Raw genomic sequence first — 23,503 nt, forward strand, 5'->3', positions numbered from 1 at the left:
TCTTTAACTTTTTTCTGCTTGCAAAGAGGTACAAGTTCCTATTGCTTAGGCACTGCTACTTCAACTACAGAAACTATAAAAATCCCAAATACATGCTCAAAGAAAATAAAACATGAAGGGGATTTAAATGTGACTGAGGATTAGGTTTTGACATAAGAATTTTTCTTCTGTATCCTTCTCTCACCCTCCAAACAGTGAATTTTCATCTGAGGGAACAGTTTGAGAGAGCACGCTAGACCTGCATCTAGATAACGTCATTTTTAGCCCACTGGTTGGTTCCAGGTTAGCAGAGCAAAGAGTATTCTCAGGTCAGCATTTGACTTGTGGTAAGGTGGACTGCCTACCTACTTAGGACCTTAAAATCCATTCAAATGGGAAACTTTTGCTTACATGTAAGTACAGGAAGTGGGAGAGAAGATTTAAAAAATGAACTATTTATGGGTGAAGATAGCAGGAGATTGGCTTTGTAGATACACATTTTAAAAAATCCCCCTTATCCTAATTTTCATCTGGTCGGTTTCTTAATTCTCCTGCATTGTGGGAGCTCTGAGAAATTTACAACTACATATATTCATCACTTCTACAGAATAAATGGCACTTAATCCTTCCTACCTCCATTTAACAGATAATAAGCACTTTTGTTGTATAAGCTAATGATAAAAATTGAGTCTAGGGTCAGGATGTTTCTAGTCAGCTGCTACAGATTGAATTAAAGTTAGAGGGCAGTAAAATTTCAATTGGTTGATTTGGAGGTTTTCTAATCTTACCAAAAATTGATGATGAATCAGTTTGGAACATGGTATTGTTTTCATGGGAAACTGAATTGGGGTGGGTGGGCTGCTAGCTCTAATGCCTCAAACCTGTTTAACCCATAGTTCAATTAAATGATGGAACGCTGGGGACCAGACCTTCCTGAGCACTATTTCACTTCACTGTCCCAAAGACCTGATCTACCATAGGGTCTTGGCTCTGAGGGGCCTGAGCTCATGAATTTAGACAGAAAAAGCACAGTTTTCTTGAACAGCATGGAACTTCTCATTAAGAATGCTCCTGTTCATTGTCTCGATTTTCTTGATGAAAATTACCCTACCTATTATTTTTCCTAATGACTTCTGGATCCAGACTTGGGTGCCTGCCCCCTAAAGTAGTATTTCTTTTCTCTTGTGTTAGAAACAACATGTATGTGTGTCCTCTGTAGTCTACATACCTGGATTTATAAGCTTCCTAATTTACTGATTCTGGAGTTCCTGAAATAAAGTCAGTCATGCTTGAGCATTACTGCCCAGAGCAGGACAGTGGCCTTTCACTTAACAATGTGATTAAGCTGCTGGCACTTGGCCAACATGGTGAGGCGCTTATCCTTATCCTTAAGGTAGTTTGTACGTTTTCAGCTGGAAAAGGGAAGGTATTGTGCCAGATGTTCTCACAACCATCCTGAAAGATCATATCCCTGCATTAGCAAGTTGAGGGTTAGAGAATCGTCTCATGCCACATAGCTAAGAATTTTTAACAAGGTTCAATTTCTCACTTCAATCTTCACCCATTGTATTTGCTAACATGAAGTTTTTTTTAACATGATTGTTATCTCTGAAGCCTCCAAAACTCTAGAAATTAGCCTTTAAATGTTTGAGAGGGTCTCCTATCTATGCCCAGTATTAAATAATGTTTTGAGCTTTGGCCACTAGGTGGTGCTTCTAGAAAAACAAAGCATCTTTTTAGAGTTTTGGGGAAAAACTGAGTTACTTAGGTTTACTGCATGAGAATGAGCAGTTGAACACTCGTCTCTTTGCGAAACATTAACATTTGCAGTTGCAGAATCACAATTTTTAAGGCACGGGAGTCCTGTATATCTGGGACTGAGGGAAAATGAGCAAGATCTGCTGTAGTATGGGGCAGATTGTGTCTAGCTAGGTCTCATACCAAAACCCAAAACAGAACCAGTTTTACAAAACGAATCCTAAATTTTCCAAGTTGCCTAGCCCTGCAAAGTAACCTAGAAATAAAATGGAGAAGACTTGTTCCCACATCCGTGAACCTTGCTGCTTTCAGTTTGAACTGTATTTGACCCAATTCATTCAGACAGAAAAGATGAAGTACAGGCATATATAACATTGGATGCATCAAGGAATTAAAAGCTTTCTCTCACCATAATAAATTTAGCGGCCATATAAAATGTACTATTACCTTACTATCTCTGGATTATTGAAAAGGCATAGTAAGAGGTAACCAAGAATGTCTTACCAGAGAAATTGGGGAAGAGTTTACAGCTCATTTTTAGTTTCCAGGAGCTTCTGAGTAAAGGGTAAAATGGGAAAAACCTCTCCCTTTCTTGACTATAATCAGCGCATCAAATGTCAGAATTGTTGATCTTACTGTGTTACACAACAGTACAGTAATAGGAAAGCACAGGCCCAGTGAACTGGTTTCTCATTTCTCTGAAACAGCTTATTTTGGTAGGCAAGAGGACACTCTAAAATGAAGAGCAACCTTAAGCAAGCAACCACTGAGAGGCAGTCTGGGCAAGGTGGGGGAGGAGAGGGCTTCTGCTTTTCAGAATACAGTCTGTCTTTAGCAGTTTCGCAGAGAAAGGGCTTACCTTTTCTTTTGCTCCAAAACTTTTCTGTGTTCATGAGCTATACAGAGACAAGTGCAATTCATAGTGTTTGGCTACATCCCCAGCATCTAATGTAGGCCTGGTACAGTAAAGCAAATGACGTATTAGGGAAGGGAGAGAGAAAAGGGGTAGGGAAGGTGGATGGATGGATGTAAATAGCACGGAGAACTGGAACAGCACCTTCACAGATCTGAGAGCATTGTGCAGAGGGTACACAGTTGAACCAAACCCCAGCACTTTATTCTGTACTCCCTTTCCCATATACACACGTACATGTGTGTGTGTGTTTGGGGGGGGGGGGGGAGTGGATAGGGACCAACTTCATTATAATAGTCTCTGCCTTCTCTGACCTAGGTGCTGTAGTGTTGAAAAAGTTTCCATAGTGGGCTGAAATGCCATTCAACTCACAGCACTGTGGTAACCGATTGGAGGCAGACATGAGATCTTCATTTGTGCCTGCCTCACACTATGTTCTACTGACTACCCAAAGATCTCATTCGTGTACAGCTACTTGTCAGAATAGGAAGGTTGGAAAGGGAGGAGTGGACTTGTAGGCTCAGAATTAGTCTTTTCAAATGAACATATTAAATCCCTTCACCAACCGGGGAGTTTCAGCTACTTGGTAGAAACTGATCGGAAGGCCAGATGGTATCCATCACAAGGACTAAATGGCATGGTCTTAAGAACTCAAGTACAAGGATCTTCAAAGCGATCCACATTGACATCACTGTCAGTCTCCAGGACGGAAAGACGACAGTCATCTGCAAAGCAAAAGGTTTTGCGTAGAAGCATTTAAATACAATGAAAATTATGTACTTAGTTTTTCAGATACTTAGGAACTGTTTACTTATAATAAGCTGGGCCAATAGGCAAAAATGATCAATAACTAAGAGAGAGGTTTCATTTTATAGTTGTCAGGAATTGGCGGAGGGGAGAGTTTGGTGAAGCATATTGGGAAGATGACCTAATTTTTTTCTGTCCCAGCAGCTCAGCAGATACTGATTCAGAAGATTTCTCTCTATACATGGGCTGTGCCAATCTCAAGTTGACCATCTAGACTACACTTGCTGAAAGTAATAAGGCAGTCTATATCTGAAATCGAGTAATGTTTTTATTTTAAAAGACTAAATGAAAAATACCCGTTACCAATGGAAACCGGTTCAGATGACTCAGTTCTTGCTCTGCTTTTCCACAATCTAGCTTGGGATAAGCAAATAATTATTACTGATAATAGTTAGCCCTGGAGTGGTTTACACAGCTCCTAGGTTCTCAAGTTCTGCTGGATGACCAACTATCTGTTTTATCAACACTTGAGAAAAGGAACCAACTAGGGTAAAAAGCCAAATCAACGGAGAGGACAGTGCACTTGATCAGTGGTGTCCGTGATCAGCTTGCCCTAGGTAGCTGAACAGAGGCCAAGCTAGAGTAACCTGTTCCCCATACTTCCTCTAACCTGGCCAAGGGACTAGCAACAATAGACTACACATTTCTTTAATTAAAGAAAAAAAGGTGCCTGATCTGACTTTTAAATGTTGCTCAAAAAATGTCTTTACACCTTGATGCAGAATTTTAAAGAATGAGTGACAGGGTTAAGTTCATATTAAAATATTAAAAATAAAATCAATTATTATACTTAGTGCTTACAGTGGTTTCACGTTATAGGGTGTTTGTGTTTGACTTACAAAACTGATATGTCATGCTCTGGCATCAGTTAAAGGAGTTGGGACCCACTTATCTACCCCCAAGCCACTGGTGACATCACTAACAGATTTATACCTTTATCGATTATAATGTAATATGGAGGGGAGGATGGCTCTTGACGCTTTTATTTTGACCATGTAGTGGCTCTGATGCATTTGACTTTATTGCATTTAAATGTATCTAAGAAAGCCTCTTGCCAACATGCTCATCCAATTGCTCTAAATGACCTCCTTCCAAAAAGTAAAGGACTCAAGAGGCAGGGACTTTTGCTTCATCATTTCACCTTTCAACAGAAAACCATGTTACCATTCTCAAATAGAGGGGAACACTCCTACAGATCTTTACCAAACGCAGCTCATGCCACCAATAGTTTTTATGGTCTTCCCTATAGGGAGCTGAAAAATGAGGAAATAAGCTAAGACTGTGGACCAGTAATAAAATTATAAGGTAACTTAAAATGCATGTTCATGGTCTAAAATAGAAATGAATTTGAAAGTTGTCCCTTGATTATGAAAACTGCCCCTTAGAGGTGACTGCTAATAAAGTAAAAGTAGCCCTGCCTCTCTAGCCCCTCACAAATGGGTCAGCATTCGAAATCATAGCCTCAATGGCTGGAAGTGTGTGTGTTTGTACGTTGGGGGTGTTTTAAGTGAATTCCAGCAAAATCTTTTTTCACAGCCATGGTAGAGAAAACCATCTGAGTAACTTGGAGGACAATGTGGATCAGAACCACATTGTAATGATGCTGTCACCTGGGACAGGTTTTATACTTCGCTGTTCCCATGGACCGGGACACAAAAACTCTGGAAACAAGGTAAAGCACAGCTTCACAATAAATAAAAAGGCAAGGATGCGCCAGAAAGTTATTTTAAGGTACCTTTAAGTATAAATTGAGTCCTAGAGGGAAAAGTCCTCTGCCCAACACTGGCACATTTTTAGCATGATTACAACTTGGAGATCAAAATCCCAGTGACAGCAGAGGGATTTCTTTTGGTTGTATCTGAGATGAGATATTCTCTTAAACAGAATTGTGACTTAAACTTCACTTGAATTTCCCCTTTAAAAACTGGTGTAATTTTGATACCAAACTAAGTTTGAATAATCAATACATAAAGCAGAACTGGCTAACTGGAAAAAAAAAATTTTTTTTCCCGAAAACAGAATCCCAAACCCAAAACAACTTATGTAAGAGATGCAGGTCACAGAAAAAGAGTTAAATAAAACAACAGTGGTTCCTGAATTTAAAGGAAGGATGCCCACTTCTCTCTCTCAAGAGGCAGATGGTCAGCTGAAAAATAAAAACATTGCATCAATAGAACACTCCAAATAAAAAAGTTGTAGCCATCTGTTCATTCATGCAATATCAAAAGTTAAAAAAAAAAAAATCCCAAACTCCAAGACAACCCATAAAACTAACGAAAGGGAGAGTGTTGCCCAGATCTTATGACCTGATTGACAGTTGAGGGTCCTGATGGGGCTGCTCAAAATGTTGCTTATGGGACAGAGAAGTCGAGTTAACATGAGATCGAGTTTGTGGGGCCTGGAGGTGGCTGACCACCTCTGAAGAAGGTGCGAGCTGTCTTCATCCGTGAGTTCTCGGATCAGCAACTTCAAGAATGTGACAGCTAAGCGAGAGGATCCCAACACATGGCTACCTTGGGTCTTGGCCCAAGTTCTCTTTTTCACTCAATTTCCTTTTAAGCATTATTAAGTATTCCTGGTTTTGGTAGTGAGAAGTCACTTAGGTAACCACCGTAGGCAGTGGTTTGTAAACAGACATTGACAAATACAAACAGCAATGCGGTATTTGACCCGGACTTTAAAAGAATAGGAGGCGATGGTGGAAATGAGGTAACTCTTCCCCAACACGTGTGAACAGACAGCTCCTGCTCTTCTAATGCTCTATGTCCATTAGGAGAGAGTAGGGCTTGTCAACAGGATGGTTACATAAAGAAGAAGCTACAGAAGAGAAAAAAGAAAGATTCAGATTCAAATTTGATTCTTCAAGTTAAAAAAAAAAAAAAAGGAGCTTTTCTACAACAACTGGGAAAGAACAGCAGCGTGTCAGTAAAAGGGATGACTTCCGTGAGCAGAGCCAGGAGTGAGCAGCCCCAGCAGCGCTGACACCAGAGGCCGGGGAAGAAGAGGATACCTCAACTGGGCCCCGGGGCAGTGGGGTGCCACGGACAATAATCAGGACAGAAGGGGAGGGGAACAGGGGAGAGAAAGGGTGGCAGAGACCATATGTGAAGTACAGGATACCACATGGCAAGTATCTCAGAGAAGTTGCTGCTGCCCGGACAGTAGCGTTTGAAATCCACCTGGCTGGAAAGCATGAGACTCTCATTCCAATTTCTTTTATCCAATATAATAATCATGTGTACATATGCATACCAAACACTGACTAAAAAGAACTCACAAAAGGGCACACGTTGTTTGGGTAAAAATATATTTTCCCCCACTTTGTGTCTTGGCACTAGTGATATATGCATAGATTACCTGTCCACCACTCTCCTACCTTAACAGACACCAAATTACTGAGCATATTTGCTAAGTGATTACTTTCTTACTTGAAAAAATGATATACTTCATATCGATACAATTATTTTAGTTTTTAAAAAAGACAAGTGTCTAACATGCAGCTTACATATATGACAATTCTGTATTAACACCAAAGGTAGATTACACAACACTTTTAGAAACACATTGGTTATTTTCAAACAGCAAAATGACAATGATCTACAACTACAGTTTAAGGCATATCAGCATATTTTAAAATTAAGAAATAGACAAAGTTCTAATGCTGTTCACAGCTTTTATTTAGAAAATTCCCTTCATACCTACATACAATCTAGACTTTGTAGGTCATAATTTCTACTAAAGAGTCATCACTTATGTATCCTGTCAATGGAACCAAGACTTCTGGAAGCAGAGACTTGATGATTTCAGACACTTGCAAATGGCAAAGCAGAGGGATCTGAAAGGACGGTTTGGAAGGACTACACAGAGACAGTATGACATGGGTTGGTAACAGCTGAAACCCAAATTCAACAGTCTGTATGTGAAACACTTATGGATATGTCAAGAAAGTGAAGAAACTCAATCCATTTGAGGTGCACAAGATATGAAGAATAAGTGTTATTGCTGGTGATATTACAAAGCAGAGAAGGAAGATAGTAAGTAACCTGTGCCCAGTGTGACATTAAATGCTCCCCTGGTTGAGATGCATTTTCTGGACAAACTGACCAATAAGGAGCCTAGGCTGGGAAAACATAGTCTCTAACTGCCAGAAAATTCTCACAAATGTTTTTCCATCACATTCTACATTCTATACAACTGTTACAGGGACCTGAAGTCCAGAAGCAATGGTCATTAAGGTTGAGCAGAAACTATGGGGAGAGGCTACTTAGAGCTTCTGACTGAAAAAAAAAAAAAAAAAAAAAAAGTGTTCACTGCCAGCAGTTAGCAGGAGGGAAAACCATTAAACCAAGATCATCAAAAAAGTAAGCAGGCATAAAAAGGCAATCTAACATAAAAAATATTATCCTCTTGGATTTCTGCAAAGGAAAGCTGGTAGTTTTTTATACTAACTTTATTACAAACTCAGAACCAAGGGCCCTCTGTAATATCCAGTGATGCCCACAATACTGTGTAGGACACAGCCTAGGAAGAATAATTTCTGACTTTCATACTGGTATCAAGGAAAAGTTGAATTTCTTGTGGAAAAGGTACAAATGTGGCTACTTTAAATATATTTAGTGTCTTTTTTAAATAAAGGCTACTCAAACCATTACCTCCTTACCTCCCTCCAAGAAGGAAAAAAATAAAATCCATCTATCCCATTTGTTTCTCTAATTTAAAAAAGTCAGAAAGATCCCAAAGTTTTCTTACTACTGTACTTACATGCAAAGGCGAAAGCACATCCAATTAGATTTGAGGGTATCATTTATTCCGTGCAGAGCCAAGGACTACTGTGAAAAAAGGCACAGATACAGAAAGAAGAGAAGGGCAGCAACAAACCAAACGGGGCCAGGGAGTGGGGGCAGAAAAGAGTTCAGAAGCAACATATTAAAAGAAAAAAAAAAAAAAGCTTCTAGAACTTTCTTTTGACTTTTTATTCCCTGACTCTCCATATGGTTTATTTTGTTGTGAAAATTTTCACTGGGGTGGGGAATAACCAATCAACAATCTTGGAATCAAAAAGTCAGCTGGATGCCTTTCACAGCAAGGCTCACTTTTGAAAAGGCTTTAGTGATGCATTAAAAATGATAATTTTAAAGTGACCATTTTTGGACTTTAGAAGTGTACTGTTACAAGGCACAAAAATGCTTACACAAGCAGCGGTTGGGACAAGCACACAAGTATTCAAGCTTTTGTCTGGTGCACAGCATATGAGCAAATTCAGCCATGGTTAGAATCGGCATGCCATCTAGTATTTGGCTGCTCCAGTACTAGTGTTGGACTAGAATAATTAAAAAACAAAGCAAAATAAAACCATTAGTCCACTGGCTCCTAAACCTGTCTTTATACCCCCACTGCTGCTTCTATTTGGCAGTTTCTAGCTTTGGCCTTCAGTGAAACTGAATTTTTACTTTGCCTAATTATAGGTCAAATCAATTCATGAAAAATCATAAAATCTTTCCCTGAAAAGCATGGTTGAGGATGAGAAGGGAAGAAAACTTTATTGGAATCAACTAAAGACTTATTAAAAAAAAAAAAAAAAAATGGTGTGGTGGGGGGGTAGGGTACAGCATATTCCACTCTGTTTACCGAAAGTACAGCTAATGGTGGCCAGAAGGAAGTGCAGATGTGAGCAGCAAGTTCATGAGATGTATTATTCTTTCAAGTGAGGAGCAGGAGACTATAGAGTTAGGAGGCGGCACAATCTTGTTAGCAGAGGGGGAATCAAGATGATGAAAAGATAAGCCTCACAAAGGGATAGAGAAGGCAGATTAAACATGCCCCCCCATACGAATGTGGTATGTAGTCTGTCACGGTGTGTGCATTGGCCCTAATCCCTGTGGCGGGACGATGCTTGGATGCAGAGCTCGGGTCGAGCTAGTCATGGTGAGCGAAAAGGTGAGGAGATTCCTTCAAGACAACTGGATTTGCAAGGTCAGCTCTTCTATTGCTTCTTCCCTTTATTGCCAGATATGGGAAGGAGCCCATGCAAGGATGCTGGATGTGCCGTTGAATTTCTACCTTTTCCACTCATGGGCTTGTGTTATACGTTCCTTCCCATGCCTACCTGGAATTGACAAGGTCCCCTCAGAATTGGTGCTGCAAATGATACAGAGTTTATAACAAATTTTCTATTTAATATATTTCTGAAAATTGTCTCATGATTATTGAAAAGTATTATCTGAAATTCTGATGTCCTAGAATCAGCTATTGCCCACAGAGAGTATGAAAGAGTGCTAACTTACTACAAGCAAAGGGAGGCTGTGGGCAGCCCACTAGGCAATGTTACCTGACCTGACCTTGCAGGTCTCTATGAGAGGGTCAATGTGCTGATAAAAGGGAACATGATCAGCTTTCTCATTATGGTCCAACTTGGCCAGGATCTGAGGGGGGGGGGGTGGTTCAGAAACATTTTTAAAGCTGTAAGAGGGGACAATCTGATGAGACCCACAACACAGGTCAAATAATGTTATCATAGTAATGAAAAATCCATGCAAATGTAAAAGTCCTAAAAAGTTGAACCATCATTCTGCCTCCATACGAAGCTACCTTGGGTTGGGGTAGGTGTGGAAAGAGGCAGAGTGAGTTCAGGGCTTCTGCCACCATGGAGATGAGAAATCAAGAAAGGCAAATTGTTGTCATGGTATTCGGGGTTATAGTTCAGCTGCTGAGGCGGTGAGAAGTTCTCCTGACAGACGTACATGGAGCCATTGACCCTCCGTCCCTCGGTCCAAAGCAACATACAAGCAACAGGCATGCTTCCTGCTGCCACTCTGAACAGGCATAAAAGGCAAATCATTTACTTTCCAGAAACAAAGTCCAGCTGCACATAGCTGTTGGTGTTATTCTCTTGTTCTACCATTTTTCACTACCCAACAACATTTAGCGAAATGAGTTAATAGTTACTGGTGTCTGGGGAAGGGTAAAAAAAAAAATAAAATAAAAGGACACAGATGGCAGAGATACAATATTACTGCAAAAGCAGGTGAATGCGGGACCATCCTTGGCTTGCCAGGCTTTATGTGAAGCTTGCACTGCAAGTTAAAAAACAAAACAAAAAAGTTAGAAATAATAATAAATAAAAAAGAAAGGAAAATTAGGAGCTCCAGCACCAGCATTCGGTGATGGTGAATACTCATGCAATGATTATGGAATTGACAGAAATTAAAACCACGAATCTGAGTAAGCTATTCTACACAACAAGCAAAAGCAAAATTTTAATATTGAATTAAAGAACATATAGTTAGTTTCCATTTGCCTGTAATTTAGAATTTCTGAGTGATTTCTTGAAACCACTCCATGTTATAGTAGAAGGATATACCCTTTGATTTTCATTTTCTCAACATAAAACATCTATTAGATTTGGTCATCACATTGGTATTGAATAGGAGCCACATCTTTCCATTTCTGAGTGGCTGGAGTCAGAGAATAAATCTACAACAATGTCTGAACAATTAACTTGGGGACTGGAATACAGTGGGTGGAGGGCATGCTATTAATCCACTTGGAAAGGTAAAACAGGACAGTCATTCTGGTTACAGCTACGGCAGTGCCAGGAGCCTTCCCCTCATTTAGGTACGATGCAACACCAAACCCGAGATCCACAGGTCTCATTTTAGGTGAGTCCAAAACATGCAACCTCATTCATTAGCGAGAATCAAAAATAAAAGTTTTCTTTTGAAAAGATGAGTGGATGACTATATAAACTATAGTTATCAGATGCCAGGTACAGTTTTAAAATGATGGATTTTAAAACCTTCTTTGGGGATGGATGAAACGTAACCACCAATGCCTACTGGAAATTGTGCAAAGTTTTCAGGAAAGAACACTGTCCACTGAACAACTTACCCTCGGGCAGTCCCACCGTGCGGTGTAGCCGCTGACAAGGAAAGTGCCTTGCTGGCCAGGGAGGGCAGGAGATGGGGTCCAACTAATGGCAGTGCCAGGGTTAGTTCTACTTTGTCTGTAACCTTAGGAAATGTTATATGCTCTTATGCCACTACAGGTCAAGAAGCATAAAGCCTTACCTACGTTAAAAAGGGAGTGTGTCATTAGAAAAACAATTTAAAACTATTAGAAAACCTAAGTTAATTTTCAAGGTGGAAGCAGAGCAAACGAATAAATAAGCATCTCTTTTATAACAATTTTTTCCCTGAAACGCCAGCTCCTGAGCGGCACATATGGGGCTTCGGCATCTCCTCCAGCTAGGTGAGGAGGCAAGAGTCTTCCGTTTGTTTTCAAAGTGCTGCTCTGGTGACCCTGGTGACTGTCTTTCTGTAGTCCTCTCTAACCAAAACTCTCCCTTGGCCCTAAGAGGGGGAGTTCTTTAACTTTTACACTTCAGGCCCCCAAGTGGCAGTCGCTTTCAGTGTTCAAATGAGAAAGGTGTAGAAAAGGTTAAGAACCTAACAAAAAAATATGTGCCATTGTCAGGTACAAAACCTGGTCACTACAGTGCACCAAATTAAGTCTAATTCTATTAAGAATACATGAGAATGCATAAATAAGGCTAAAATTGAATTTACACATACTTCATGTAAACTTGAAAAGCATTATATATCGCTAAGGCCCAAGGTTGGGATGAAAAGAACCTAAAATGCTCAAAAGGGCAAGGAGAAACCCCCCTACACTGGGAAGTCTGTTACTACATAGACTTTGTTTAGTGGAGGCACAGTACGGATCAGCTCATGGAACTTGTATTGCTTAAAGGCACATCCAGCGGACAGGAAATATCCTTGGATATTTTTGGAACATTGCTGGTCTTTTATAGACATCTTTAATTCTAAAACGTGTACCTTTATGCACATTAGCGCTTCAGGGTAAGAAAAACTTAACTTTGGATTTCCTAAGCTTTGAGTCAGCAGTTTTTTTTTTTAATTTCATCCATGCCTATAGATGTGGACGGACGGACACACACACACACACACACACACACCCCTATTTTTATCTTGGGTTAGTTAGGATCAACAAGGGTATGATGCCAAATGACTTTCATTTCATCTTACTGGATTCACTAATCTCTCAATGTTGCCTGGGGAGTGTCACCACGAGTGACTGATGCTCCCCCAACATGCATTGTACAAAGCACTTTTCTGAACTGGATTATAATCTAGGCAACTGTTACGCTCAGAATTATCCAGCATAACTAAAATTTCAGCCCTTGGAGTTCTTGATCACTTGAATCTACCAACCCCATGAACATCACACCACACCCACACCAACTCCTTTTAATTGTTTAGAAAATGTGCTTACTTCTTGGCTCTCCTGACACCTTTTCTGCTGTCTCAGAGCTTGGAAAGTCCAAGTTTGTAAGGTATCATTTAAAACTCCGGTGTCACTATGGTGCCGCGTTGTGACCTCTGCCTACAGGCAACACAACGATATTCCTCAGGGGTGAGTCTATGTGTTCACCAAGAATACGAGAACAGCACCACTGTGCTCACTCCCCCGTGACAGGTCTCCACTACTGCGCAGATCCAACCCTATCTGCTCTATTTTTTAAGATTTAATTTTTTGCCTACCAGTATCTGCACTGTTCACTTAATCGTCAGTTTTTCCTCTGGAAGCTTGGCACCTCAGGGTAAAGAGGAAGGATCCTGAGACACAGTCTGAGCTGCCTCATCACTGCCCTAAGAGCACTGCTCGTTAAACAGACACAGGAGGGCCGCCACGCAGCCGCCACCGAGGCTCTACTATCTGGTTTCGTACGGACCGCTGAGCCTCCTGTCGGGTCAGAAGCGATGGTCCTAAGACTGCATTCTCGAGGCATGAAGGTGGTCTGCTGTAGAGCTTCCGATCGTGAGAGAATGTCAGGGCAGGCCCCCGCCTCCCTCAGGCAGCCGCTGTTGAGTACTGAAGGAAGCGACTAGCTTACGAGCAGAATTGGACGGACCCTTTGGCACATTAAATCAAGGCCATATCTTAGAATATTCTTTTGTGTGCTTTGAGGATTGGCAGGGCTGCCTTAACTGGAAGGGTGTTTTGATCCCATTTCCACAATGAAACAATTCACCACCTTGTGGAATTTAGGGGAAAACTAGCGGCCACTGGTAGTTTGCTCCAATCTCCCATTTTGGAAACCAGACTTGCAGTGACTGGCTTATCAAGCCTCACAACGCAGAATAGAAAAATTTTCACAATCATCATTTTAGGATGCCCTTCATCACGAGGCCTGAGGACTGTCTCCAGAGGGCAGTGAAGAGAAATAGACCGTCTTCTCCAAAGTCCTAGTGTTGATGCAGAAGACACCACTGGAGACAGCAGGTTCCTCCAGCCCTGATTGCTTGGTCAAGGGGTCAAGTTTTATAAATTAATGTTTGTGTGCCCTTTACAAATACTTTAAAAACCTGTAGTATCTTCCCTGCACTGTAGAGAAAAGACTTGCTTTTATCTCTCTGGTAACAGACCAGTTTCCAGTCTGTAAATGGGAACGTAGAAACATGCAAAAGGAATAAATTATTAGAGGGCCCCAGAGCATGGGGGGGGGACACGCGCTTACTTTTTCTTATCCTTGTCTTTCTTGGTTTGTTGGGCCCCAGACTGCTGTGCCTGGGACTGTAGTAGCTGAGCTGCTGCTTTCTTCTTCTGGAAATTGTTCACCTCCTCCTCCAGTTCCTTCTTCTTGTCTTCCACTTTCTTCTTTTCTTCCTGGTGTGTCCGCTTCAGGAGGTCAAACTTCTCATGAAGCTGAGGAAGAAAAGAGGAGGGTAAGCTTGGTGAAGGCCATTTGGATCTATTCAAAAACAAAATGGGCTTCATGCTGCTACACGTGCTGTCGCCCCACCCCCACGAGGGAAGCACCGTGTGGCGCTCCTTGGGGGAGCCAGCTCATGAGGTGCTGCTGGGGGAGCCAGGCTGAGCTGGTAAAGAGCATCCTTCCCAGCCCCGCTCCACACCTTTGAGACTTGGATGCCTGGGCACTAAAGGGAGTCCTGTTCATTTTCACTGATAATAAAATACATAGTCATTGTAAAAAGCATAAAGAAGAAAATTAAAAAGTTATCCATACTCCTAATTAGAAATTCACCTGAGCGGTAAGAGTAGATCTTTATTTCTGGTCCTTTTTCAAAGTGTGAAATACACACTTACTTACAGACATACACAGTGACCACAGGTGATACAGGCTACTCAAATGGTATGTTGAGAAGTTTCTGGCAAATTTCTTGACAAATTGAATTTAGAAAATTGTCACGAGGCAGAAACAAAAGCAAGGAGGAAGGGAAGGAGACGGAGGGAGGAAGGAAGGAAAGAATTAAGGAAAAAACTCTTACTAGATCGTTTTAGATTTCTATCCAGCATCCAACAATATGGACCAATGATAACAACTCTCAACTTTCTCTGCAGCAAAACTATATTGAGTGCTTAGCTGTTTAAATAACCTTTGAATTTCAGTAGTCTTTCTAAAGATAATTAAAGGGGAATGATAAGGACATTATGTAGACAATTTGGAAATGTACAGAACCACAGGTCAAGCACTTGAGATACTCATTATGTACCAAGAGAGACAAATAGATTATTCTGTCTCCCTCGCTGCCTCCCCCCGTCTCTGCCTCAACGAGATGAGTGTTATAGCAGAAATCCATGTGAGCTTCTAGGAGGCAGTTCACTTGGCCTGGTCATGGGCAGCGAGACGGAGTCACAAGGACCCTGGCACAGCGAGTACGTGCCCACAAAGCAAGAAGCACACGTACAGACATGGTGTACAGAGAGACCACAGCCCACCAGCTTGCGCACAAGGGCCCCTCCACAGACTGGCTGACAGACAAAAAAAAAATTATAGTCCCGGAATCCCAAATCTTATGTTGCAAGAGTCGTAAGTTGAGGAAATATGGAGCCCCACAGAACACGGGACCACATCTGAAGACCTAAGGCCTAGTTTTAGTTTCAGCTCTGCTACTAGGTGTCTGACCGCAGAAATCACCTAACGTCGAGGACTCTTGGTTTTATCATCTGTGAAATGGGGATAAGAATACCTGACCTGCTGCCCTCACCACGTTAGTGTGCTGCTCGTGTGACAAGATCCATGCAGAAAGAACCGAGGAGAGCACGAAGCTCTATCAAATGTGATGGATTAAGGACATACTTGGCCTGCCTGCCTCCGGCCTGAAGGCTTGGTAAGGTGAGATGGCTCACTTACCTCTTTCTCTGCCTCTTTAAGTTCAGCTTCTTTCTCCTTCACTCTCATCACAAACATTTGCCTCATTTCTTCTTCTTTCTTCTGAAGTTCTCCCAGGAATTCATTTCTTTTTGCTTCATAGGTCTCCTGAAGACTATTTAAAAGCCACAAACCAAGGAGAGTGTTGTGAAGTTGAATAGGACATTTCACTTCATATAATTTCTACTCACTGCTTCCAAAAATACAGCCAAGGCTCCACTTACTGTATCACAGGACACACAGAATAGCACACCGTCTCCTCCTTAGTTACGCAGTGATCGGAAAGGCAGGCACGTGGAGCATCGGGAGGAGTCACTGTGCACAATACAGCACGACGGGCATGTCTGGCCACGTTTGTGCCAATACGCTCACACGGGGAAGGCCCGGGTTGGGCTGGCCGGTACCCGCCAGATCAGCAAACAAGGTAGACACCAAGGAAGATGGAGACTTTGGAAGAGGAAGGCAGCACGGTGTAGGGAGAGAAGCAAAGCACCGGGGCCTCACAGACCAGGGATTGGATTTGGCCGCAGCAATTTACTGGCCAATCCTGGGAAGGGCACAGTCCCTAAGCCTCGGTGTTCCCTGTATCAGATGTGGCTACAACAGTGCTTCCTTCTCAGGACAGGATCGTGGGAATTACATGGGGGCGATGCGAGGGCAGGATTCAATCGTCAGGGCTTAGCAAATCTCACCCCGCTCCCGATCACCTCCCGCCAGTCCCCGATTCGGAAAACAGACCCAGTGAATCATCTAAACAATAGTTTATCTAAAGATACTAGAGAAAATTGCTACTTTTCATGTTCTATTGACAATTGTAAATAGAGCAGGCAGGAGTTTTATTTTTATCTTAAACCCCATTCTCCCCCTGACTCTCTACAGAACTCTGAGCCCAATATTTTATTTTTTTAAAGCTTTCATTTATTCATTCATGAGAGACATGGAGAGAGAGGCAGAGACATAGGGAGAGAGAGAAGCAGGCTCCCTGTGGGGAACCCAATGCGGGACTTGATCCCGGGACCCTGGCTGGGATCCTGACCTGAGCCAAAGGCAGACGCTCATTCGCTGAGCCCCCAGGCGTCCCTGAGCCCAATATTTTAAATTGAATGCCAGGCTCAGCTTTACCTCCAAGAACAAATACATTGACAGAAAAATTGCTTTTGGTAACACAATTTAAGAAAACACACCCCCATACACCTACACAAACAGAGATTTTGGCTGACCTGATTTTGGCTCAGGTCATGAGCTCACGGTCATGAGATTGAGCCCTGGGTCAGGCTCCATACTGGGCATGGAGCCTGCTTAAGATTCTCTCTCTCCTTCTTGCTCTGTACCACCACCCCCTCACCACTCTGGCGCTCTCTCACTCTCAAAAAAAAAGTTCTCTTACCTTCAAAAGTGTCAACACTACCTGTTAATGAACAATCAAGTACTCTGAGTTCTAGAGGTATATTTAGCTTTCATATTATCTTTTGAAACAAAAACGATTTTGGCCAATGTTGATATTGGCTAATATTAATAGCATGGGAGATACTATTTTGAGGGAGACCTTCTTATGATAATGAGTGTATCTCCCACTTCTTTCTAACAAGGAGTGGAAATAGCTTTTACAGAAACAGTACCAAGAAACACTACTCAAAATGTGTTCCAGAGATCACTAGTTTCAAGAGATCTTCAAAAGAAGGGTTCCCAAGGCAAGAGAGTCCAGGGAAAATGCTGTGTGATCTCCAGTTAAGAGAGTCAAAGTGGTTCCCAAGACCAGCAGCAAGTCAGGATCAGCTGGACATGTTTTATGGGACTTTTCTAAACTGTGTTCTAATCCTACTCCTGTAGGGGCTGATTCAGGATATCAGGCAAAGACAGAATAACCTGTATTTTTTTTAAAGCTTTTATTTATTTATTCATAAATAAGAGACACAGAGAGAGGCAGAGACACAGGCAGAGGAAGAAGCAGGCTCCCTGCAGGGAGCCCGATGTGGGACTCGATCCCAGGACCCCAGGATCACGCCCTGGGCCGAAGGCAGATGCTCAACCACTGGGCCACCCAAGGGTCCTAACCTGTATTTTTAAAATGCTTCCAGGTGATCTGATGTAACTCATCTGCCAACCACTGTTTGTCTTAAATGCTCTAGAAGTCCTCACATACAAGAACCTGTTTAAGTTTATTAACTTAGTGCTCCCCAAATTTGTTGATTCATGGAAACTTTTTAAAGTAACCCACAGGGAGAATGCAGTTTAGGTAGTGTTACCTACAACATGAGAACCCTCGGGATGACTCTGCCCTATCCAGTCCCAACCACAACCTAGTTTACACTCCAGTTTCTGGAGATACATTTTCAAACTACAGGTCATGACCCAATCAAGGGTCTTAACCAATATGTTAAATGAAAACGTTTAACAGAATAGGATAGAAAATACCAGAGTGCATTGCAAACAAGAAAAGACAAGTGTACTTCAAAGTCTGTATACTGGATCATGATGCAGAACACATTTTATAGTAAAGGTTGCCACCCAAAGTCAGAAAGCCCACGTCCTAGAAAAAGATTATCAAGCAACCAGCCAGACGGCCTCGGCCAGGAGACACAGCCAGTAGCCTTGACATCTGGGCTGCGACAGCAAAGTGGCCTTGACAAATGCTACTTATGCCATCACTGTGTCCTGGGATATGAGCCAGGCTTTGAACTCTGACCCTGGAAATGATAAGCAACACTTAAGAAAACCTAAGACCCTACTCCAAGGAGTCATAACTATAGTGAGATACTTAGAAACGCCTTCAGACAACAGCCACACATTCACGGGGCTATAGTCCTCAGGAGCCTCTGCCAGTTGAGCCGTAAATGAGATACCAGAAACCTTCACTAATGCTTCCAGTCGGTAAACACAAGTTGAAAGGAACTGGTTCTACGGCACCAGGATGACATCTTTGGCAATTTTTAGCTCTTTCAACTTAATTTTTAATCGCAGTTATTAACACCCTATTCCCATTGAGAAATGTGCAATTTTTTCACGAGGTTTTGAGCTAGTCTGAAGCTGCAGATTTTACCTTCTTGTTTTCTCACTTTTTTAAATAAGATTTTATTTTTAAGTAATCTCTACACCCAATGTGGGACTCGAACTCACAACCCAGAGATTAAGAGTCACATGTTCCTCCGATGGAGGCCAGCCAGGCACCCCTCTTCTTGTTTTCTTAACAGTCCTAGGCGGAGGTGGGCTTTGCTCGTGGAGATCAAGGGAAAGAAGAATTGAGTAGAGGTACTCAGTTCAGACTTCACTCTGATCATGGACAGAGCATAATCCTCTCTCTGTCAAAATCCCCAGGAACCATCTGGTGAAGGGCATGCCAGGAAGAACACATCACCAGTGTTTATGAAGCACTTTATACACAAGAATTCATTCATCCTCACAACAACCCAATAAGATGGGTATTTACTAGCCATCTCCCACTTTAGAGATGAAGAAACGTGGACACAAGTGCTTGGCAATCTGTCCAGGTCACACAATGGAGGGTGTGAAGCTCACTCTGTCACTCAGGCCACCAAACTGAGACAGGAGCTCTGCCCACTGCACCACACAGCTGGTGAGCCGGCGTCTACGTGATCCCCCCCAACATACACATGGGTCTCATGGACCTGAAAAAACCATTGTGATCTCTTGAGAGGATGGTGGTAACGAAGCCCTTTTTCTGACCTGAGAGAGTCAAGAGAAGTTGCAGGAGACAGAGTCCCGTTACTGTGTTCGCCCAGCTCCCGCTCCCGTTTGGACAGGGACTGTTGAGGAAAGGGCAATGGTGTCTCAGGAGAAAAGCAGCAGGAACAAGATCGGCCCAGTCTCTACCTGTGTCCTACATCCCTTCCCCTCTTCTCCAAACACCAACCCCAAAGCAGCTGAGGTGTGGGGAAGGGGGACCAGGGTCCTGAGAAGGCACGGTGGTCTAGTTGGGTTGAAGGCTATAGGGCAGCAGGTGGGAAAGGCGGGCACAGGAGAAAGCAAGCTGACACCTGGATAGGTAGGTAGGTAGACAGACAGATACAGAGATTCTGCTAGAAGACAAGTCTGAAATGAGGCAGGTTCGAGGACACCGCCAGGGACAGTCTCAGTTAGCTCTAGGGCGTCCAATGTACTTCCAAGCCTTTAATAGAGCCTGTTACTGTGCAGGCCCAGCTCCTACTTTTGTTTCACAGCGTACAATACATTTGGGTAATGGCTGCCCCTTACTAGCCTTGGCTTTAGAGATCACCTCCTGCTTTATAAACACCAGAGGGGCTTGGAGGACACGGGATGCTCAAAGGGAAGGATGGACTTCATTGTACACCCACAGATGAAATTCTGGGGAACCACTCAAATCAGCTGCAGCTTTGGCTTTACCTCAATTGTGTCATCCTTCATGCAGGGTCCCCTCACTGCATCACCCCTCACAGTGTGGCTCCAGGCTCACAGAAGTGCTGGGGATGCTGGAAATGCCTCAAAGGGAAAGTCTGAGCCCTTTTTAAAGTAGCGGTTCTCAAGAAAGGGAAAACTAAGTTAATTTCAGCTTCCTATTTGCTAAGACAATTGATTCAAAGCCAGCTTTGATTCTCCAAATGACCTTGCTCACACCACGCCGGACAGCTGGGTTTAAATGAGTGGATTTCTAAGAGGACAAACCATTTCCAGCGTTCCCAGTAACTGAGATGATAGCAAGTATTTCAGAAGATCTACCTGTTCTTATTTTTTTGTGTAGGGAAAAGAATAAAGGCTTTGGATGTATATTTATTATATATTCTCCCCCCTTTGCATTATCAAAAAGGAAACCTCAGTCCCATAATACTTTATTTTCACTTTTGTTTCCCTTGCCTTAGGAGACGAGACTATCAACAAAATGTTGCCACAGCCAGTGTCAGAGAAGCTATCTGTGGTCTCTTCTAGTTTACGGTTTCAGGTTTCACATTTAGGCCTTTAATCATTTTGAGTTTATTTTTGTGTATGGTGTAAGAAAGTGGTCCAGTCTCATTCTTCTGCATACAGCTGTCCAGTTTTCCCAGCACCACTTGCATCTCCCCATTGCATATTCCTGCCTTCTTTGTCGTAAAGTAACTGACCACATAAGTATGAGTTTATTTCTGGTATTTCTATTCTGTTCCACTGATCTCTGTGTCTATTTTTGTGCTAGTACCACACTGTTTCAATTACTACAGCTTTTTAGTATATCTTGAAATCTGGGATTGTGGTACCTCCAGCTTTGTTCTTCTTTCTAGATACGTTTCCTCAGGCAAAGGATACAAAAGCAAAAATAAACTATTGAGACGACATCAAAATAAAAGGCTTTTGCAAAGCAAAGGAAACCATCAACAAAACTAAAAGGCAACCTTATGGGCAGCCCGGGTGGCTCAGCGGTTTAGCGCCGCCTTCAGCCCAGGGCGTGATCCTGGAGATCCGGGACCGAGTCCCATGTCGGGCTCCCTCTGCCTGTGTCTCTGCCCCTCTCTCTCTCTATGTGTGTGTCTCTCATGAAAAAATAAATAAATTTAAAAAAAAATTTTTTTAAATAAATAAAGGCAACCTTATGAATGGCAGAAGGTATTTGCAAGTTGATAAGTGGTTAATATCCAAACTATATAAAGAACTTATACAACTCAACACCAAAAACAATCCAATTAAAAAGTGAGCAGAGGCTCTGAACAGACATTTTTCCAAAGAAGACATACAACTGGCCAACAGACACATAAAAAGATGTTCAACATGACTCATCATCAGGGAAATGCAAATCAAAACCACAATGAGATATCTCCTCACACCTGTCAGAATGGCTAGTATAAAGACAAGAAATAACAAGTGTTGGTGGGGATGTGGAGAAAAGGGAACCTCACGTACTGTTGGTGGGAATGTAAACTGGTACAGCCACTGTGGAAAACAGTAATGGAGGTGCCTCAAAAAGTTAAAAATTACAACTACCATATAATCTAACAATTCAACTACTGGATATGTACCCAAAGAAAACTAAAATTATTAGTTTGAAAAGGTATATGCACCTTATGCTTACCGAACATTATTTACAATAGCCAAGATATGGAAGCAACTTAAGCATCCATCGGTAAGTGGATGGATAAAGATGTGGCATATATAGGCATATATACATAATTACTCAGCTATAAAAAAGAAAAGAATTAGATCTTGCTATTTGTGACAAGATGGATGGATCTGCAGGATATTACGCTACGTGAAATAAGTCAGACAAAGACAAATACCATATGTTTCACTTATATGTGGAATCTAAAAAACATAACAAATGAACAGGGCTGCCTGGGTGGCTCAGCTGGTTGAGTGTCCAACTTGGTTTTGGTTCAGGTCATGATCCCAAGTCCTGGGATAGGCCCCGTACCAGGCTCTGTGTCCAGTGGGGAGTCTGTTTGAGATTCTGTCTTCCTCTCCCTCTCTCTCTCTACTCTCTTTCTCTCAAGTGAATAAATCTTAAAACAAACAAACAAACAAAAAACCCAAAACACAAATGAACAAAGTAACAAACCAAAACCAAACTCTTAAATACAAAGAACCAATTGGTGGTTATGAAAATATGTGTGTGTGTGTGTGTGTGTGTGTGTGTGTGTGTGTGTATGTGAGAGAGAGAGAATAGGTGAAATAAAAAAGATAGATATAAATAAAGGAAGATAGAAACAGGAGTGCCAGGGTGGCTCAGAGATTGAGCATCTGCCTTTAGCTCAGGTTGTGATCCCGGGGTCTTGGGACAGAGTCCCGCATCGGGCTCCCCCAAGGAACCTGCTTCTCCCTCTGCCTGTGTCTCTGCCTCTCTCTCTGTGTCTCTCAAGAATAAATAAATAAAACCTTAAAAAAAAAAAAAGGAAGATAGAAACAGATAAAGTTTGTACCTCTTAAAGGTTATAAAATAAGCAAGTCACGGAGATGAAAAGTACACCACAGGGAATACTGCCAACGATATTGTAGTAATACCGTGTGGTGACTACACTTACTGTGGCAAGCACTGAGTGGTGTATAGAATTGCTGAATCACTATGCTGTGCATCTAAAACTAATAATATTATATGTTAATTATACCTCAATAAAAAAGTGAATATAGTGAAATATAAAAACGAAACAAAACAAAACAAAAAAAAGGAAACCTTAAGCCAGAAGAAATGGAACCAAATGGGGAGCAGAAGGCATGTGAATAAAGCATATCCTCTACCAGTCAAAAGGCCTGGATGACATCTGCCACCATCCTGAAGTCCCCGAAGTCAAGAAGGCCAGAGCAGTATGGACCTGGCTCTACCAGGCCTTCCAGAAGCCCTGCTGGACCTACACAGCAAACACCTCCTCCCGGGGGGCAGCTACCCGAGGCTTGCCAGAGGTATTTTAATTTAAATGCCAAAAGCAGAGGCAGCAAAGGAAGAAACAGTCTTTTCCAGTGGAACTTCAGCCCCTAATCCATGCCCAGAAACACCTCACATCACCTCAACTGAAATCTTCTTTGAGACACCGTATAGGCCCAGGCTGGACAAAGCAACCCTCTCCTGAGCCCGGAGGAGGCAAATCTGGCCTGGGAGCCCCACCTCCCCTCACAGCTCCATGGCCCCACGACTAAATTCTGACAGTGACTGGGCCTTTGGAAAGCCACTAATTCTACATTAACTTTGATAGTCTCCCCTTCACATGTCACTTGTCCATCTCCACCTATGGATGATGTAAGAAAACACACAAGAAATTTTCTACGAGTTATCCGCCTTTGTGTCCTTAGTTGTCAGCATCATATTGAACTACTAAGGGCCTTGGGAAAGGAGACCCAGCTGGCAGCCACGAGCACAGCACACTGCAGTGAGCAGCCAAGCTCTGTAAGTGCCCGGCCAGGCTCTGTGCCTCCGTGAG

General features: G+C 42.3%; 1 protein-coding gene across 19 annotated transcripts in view; it reads right to left on the reverse strand.

The window, feature by feature from the left end:
* Positions 1 to 2,040: 2,040 nt before the first annotated feature.
* SEPTIN11 (septin 11) overlaps positions 2,041 to 23,503 on the reverse strand; it is a 96,835-nt gene continuing 75,372 nt past the window's right edge. For 10 of the 19 annotated variants that reach the window (XM_038582374.1, XM_038582357.1, XM_038582373.1 and 7 more), the window contains 4 exons: positions 15,633 to 15,765; positions 13,995 to 14,182; positions 8,219 to 8,286; positions 4,461 to 6,274 (listed from right to left, as the gene is read on the reverse strand). In XM_038582374.1, the coding sequence (XP_038438302.1) occupies positions 8,262 to 8,286; positions 13,995 to 14,182; positions 15,633 to 15,765 (346 nt within the window). In that variant the 3' untranslated portion in view covers positions 4,461 to 6,274; positions 8,219 to 8,261. Of the gene's footprint in view, positions 3,376 to 4,460; positions 6,275 to 6,747; positions 10,531 to 13,994; positions 14,183 to 15,632; positions 15,766 to 23,503 lie in introns of those variants that run through there. The other 9 variants (XM_038582359.1, XM_038582362.1, XM_038582361.1 and 6 more) reach the window with 9 other exon arrangements.

The sequence above is a fragment of the Canis lupus genome, chromosome 32 (assembly GCF_011100685.1).
Source record: "Canis lupus familiaris isolate Mischka breed German Shepherd chromosome 32, alternate assembly UU_Cfam_GSD_1.0, whole genome shotgun sequence".
Lineage (NCBI taxonomy): Eukaryota > Metazoa > Chordata > Mammalia > Carnivora > Canidae > Canis > Canis lupus.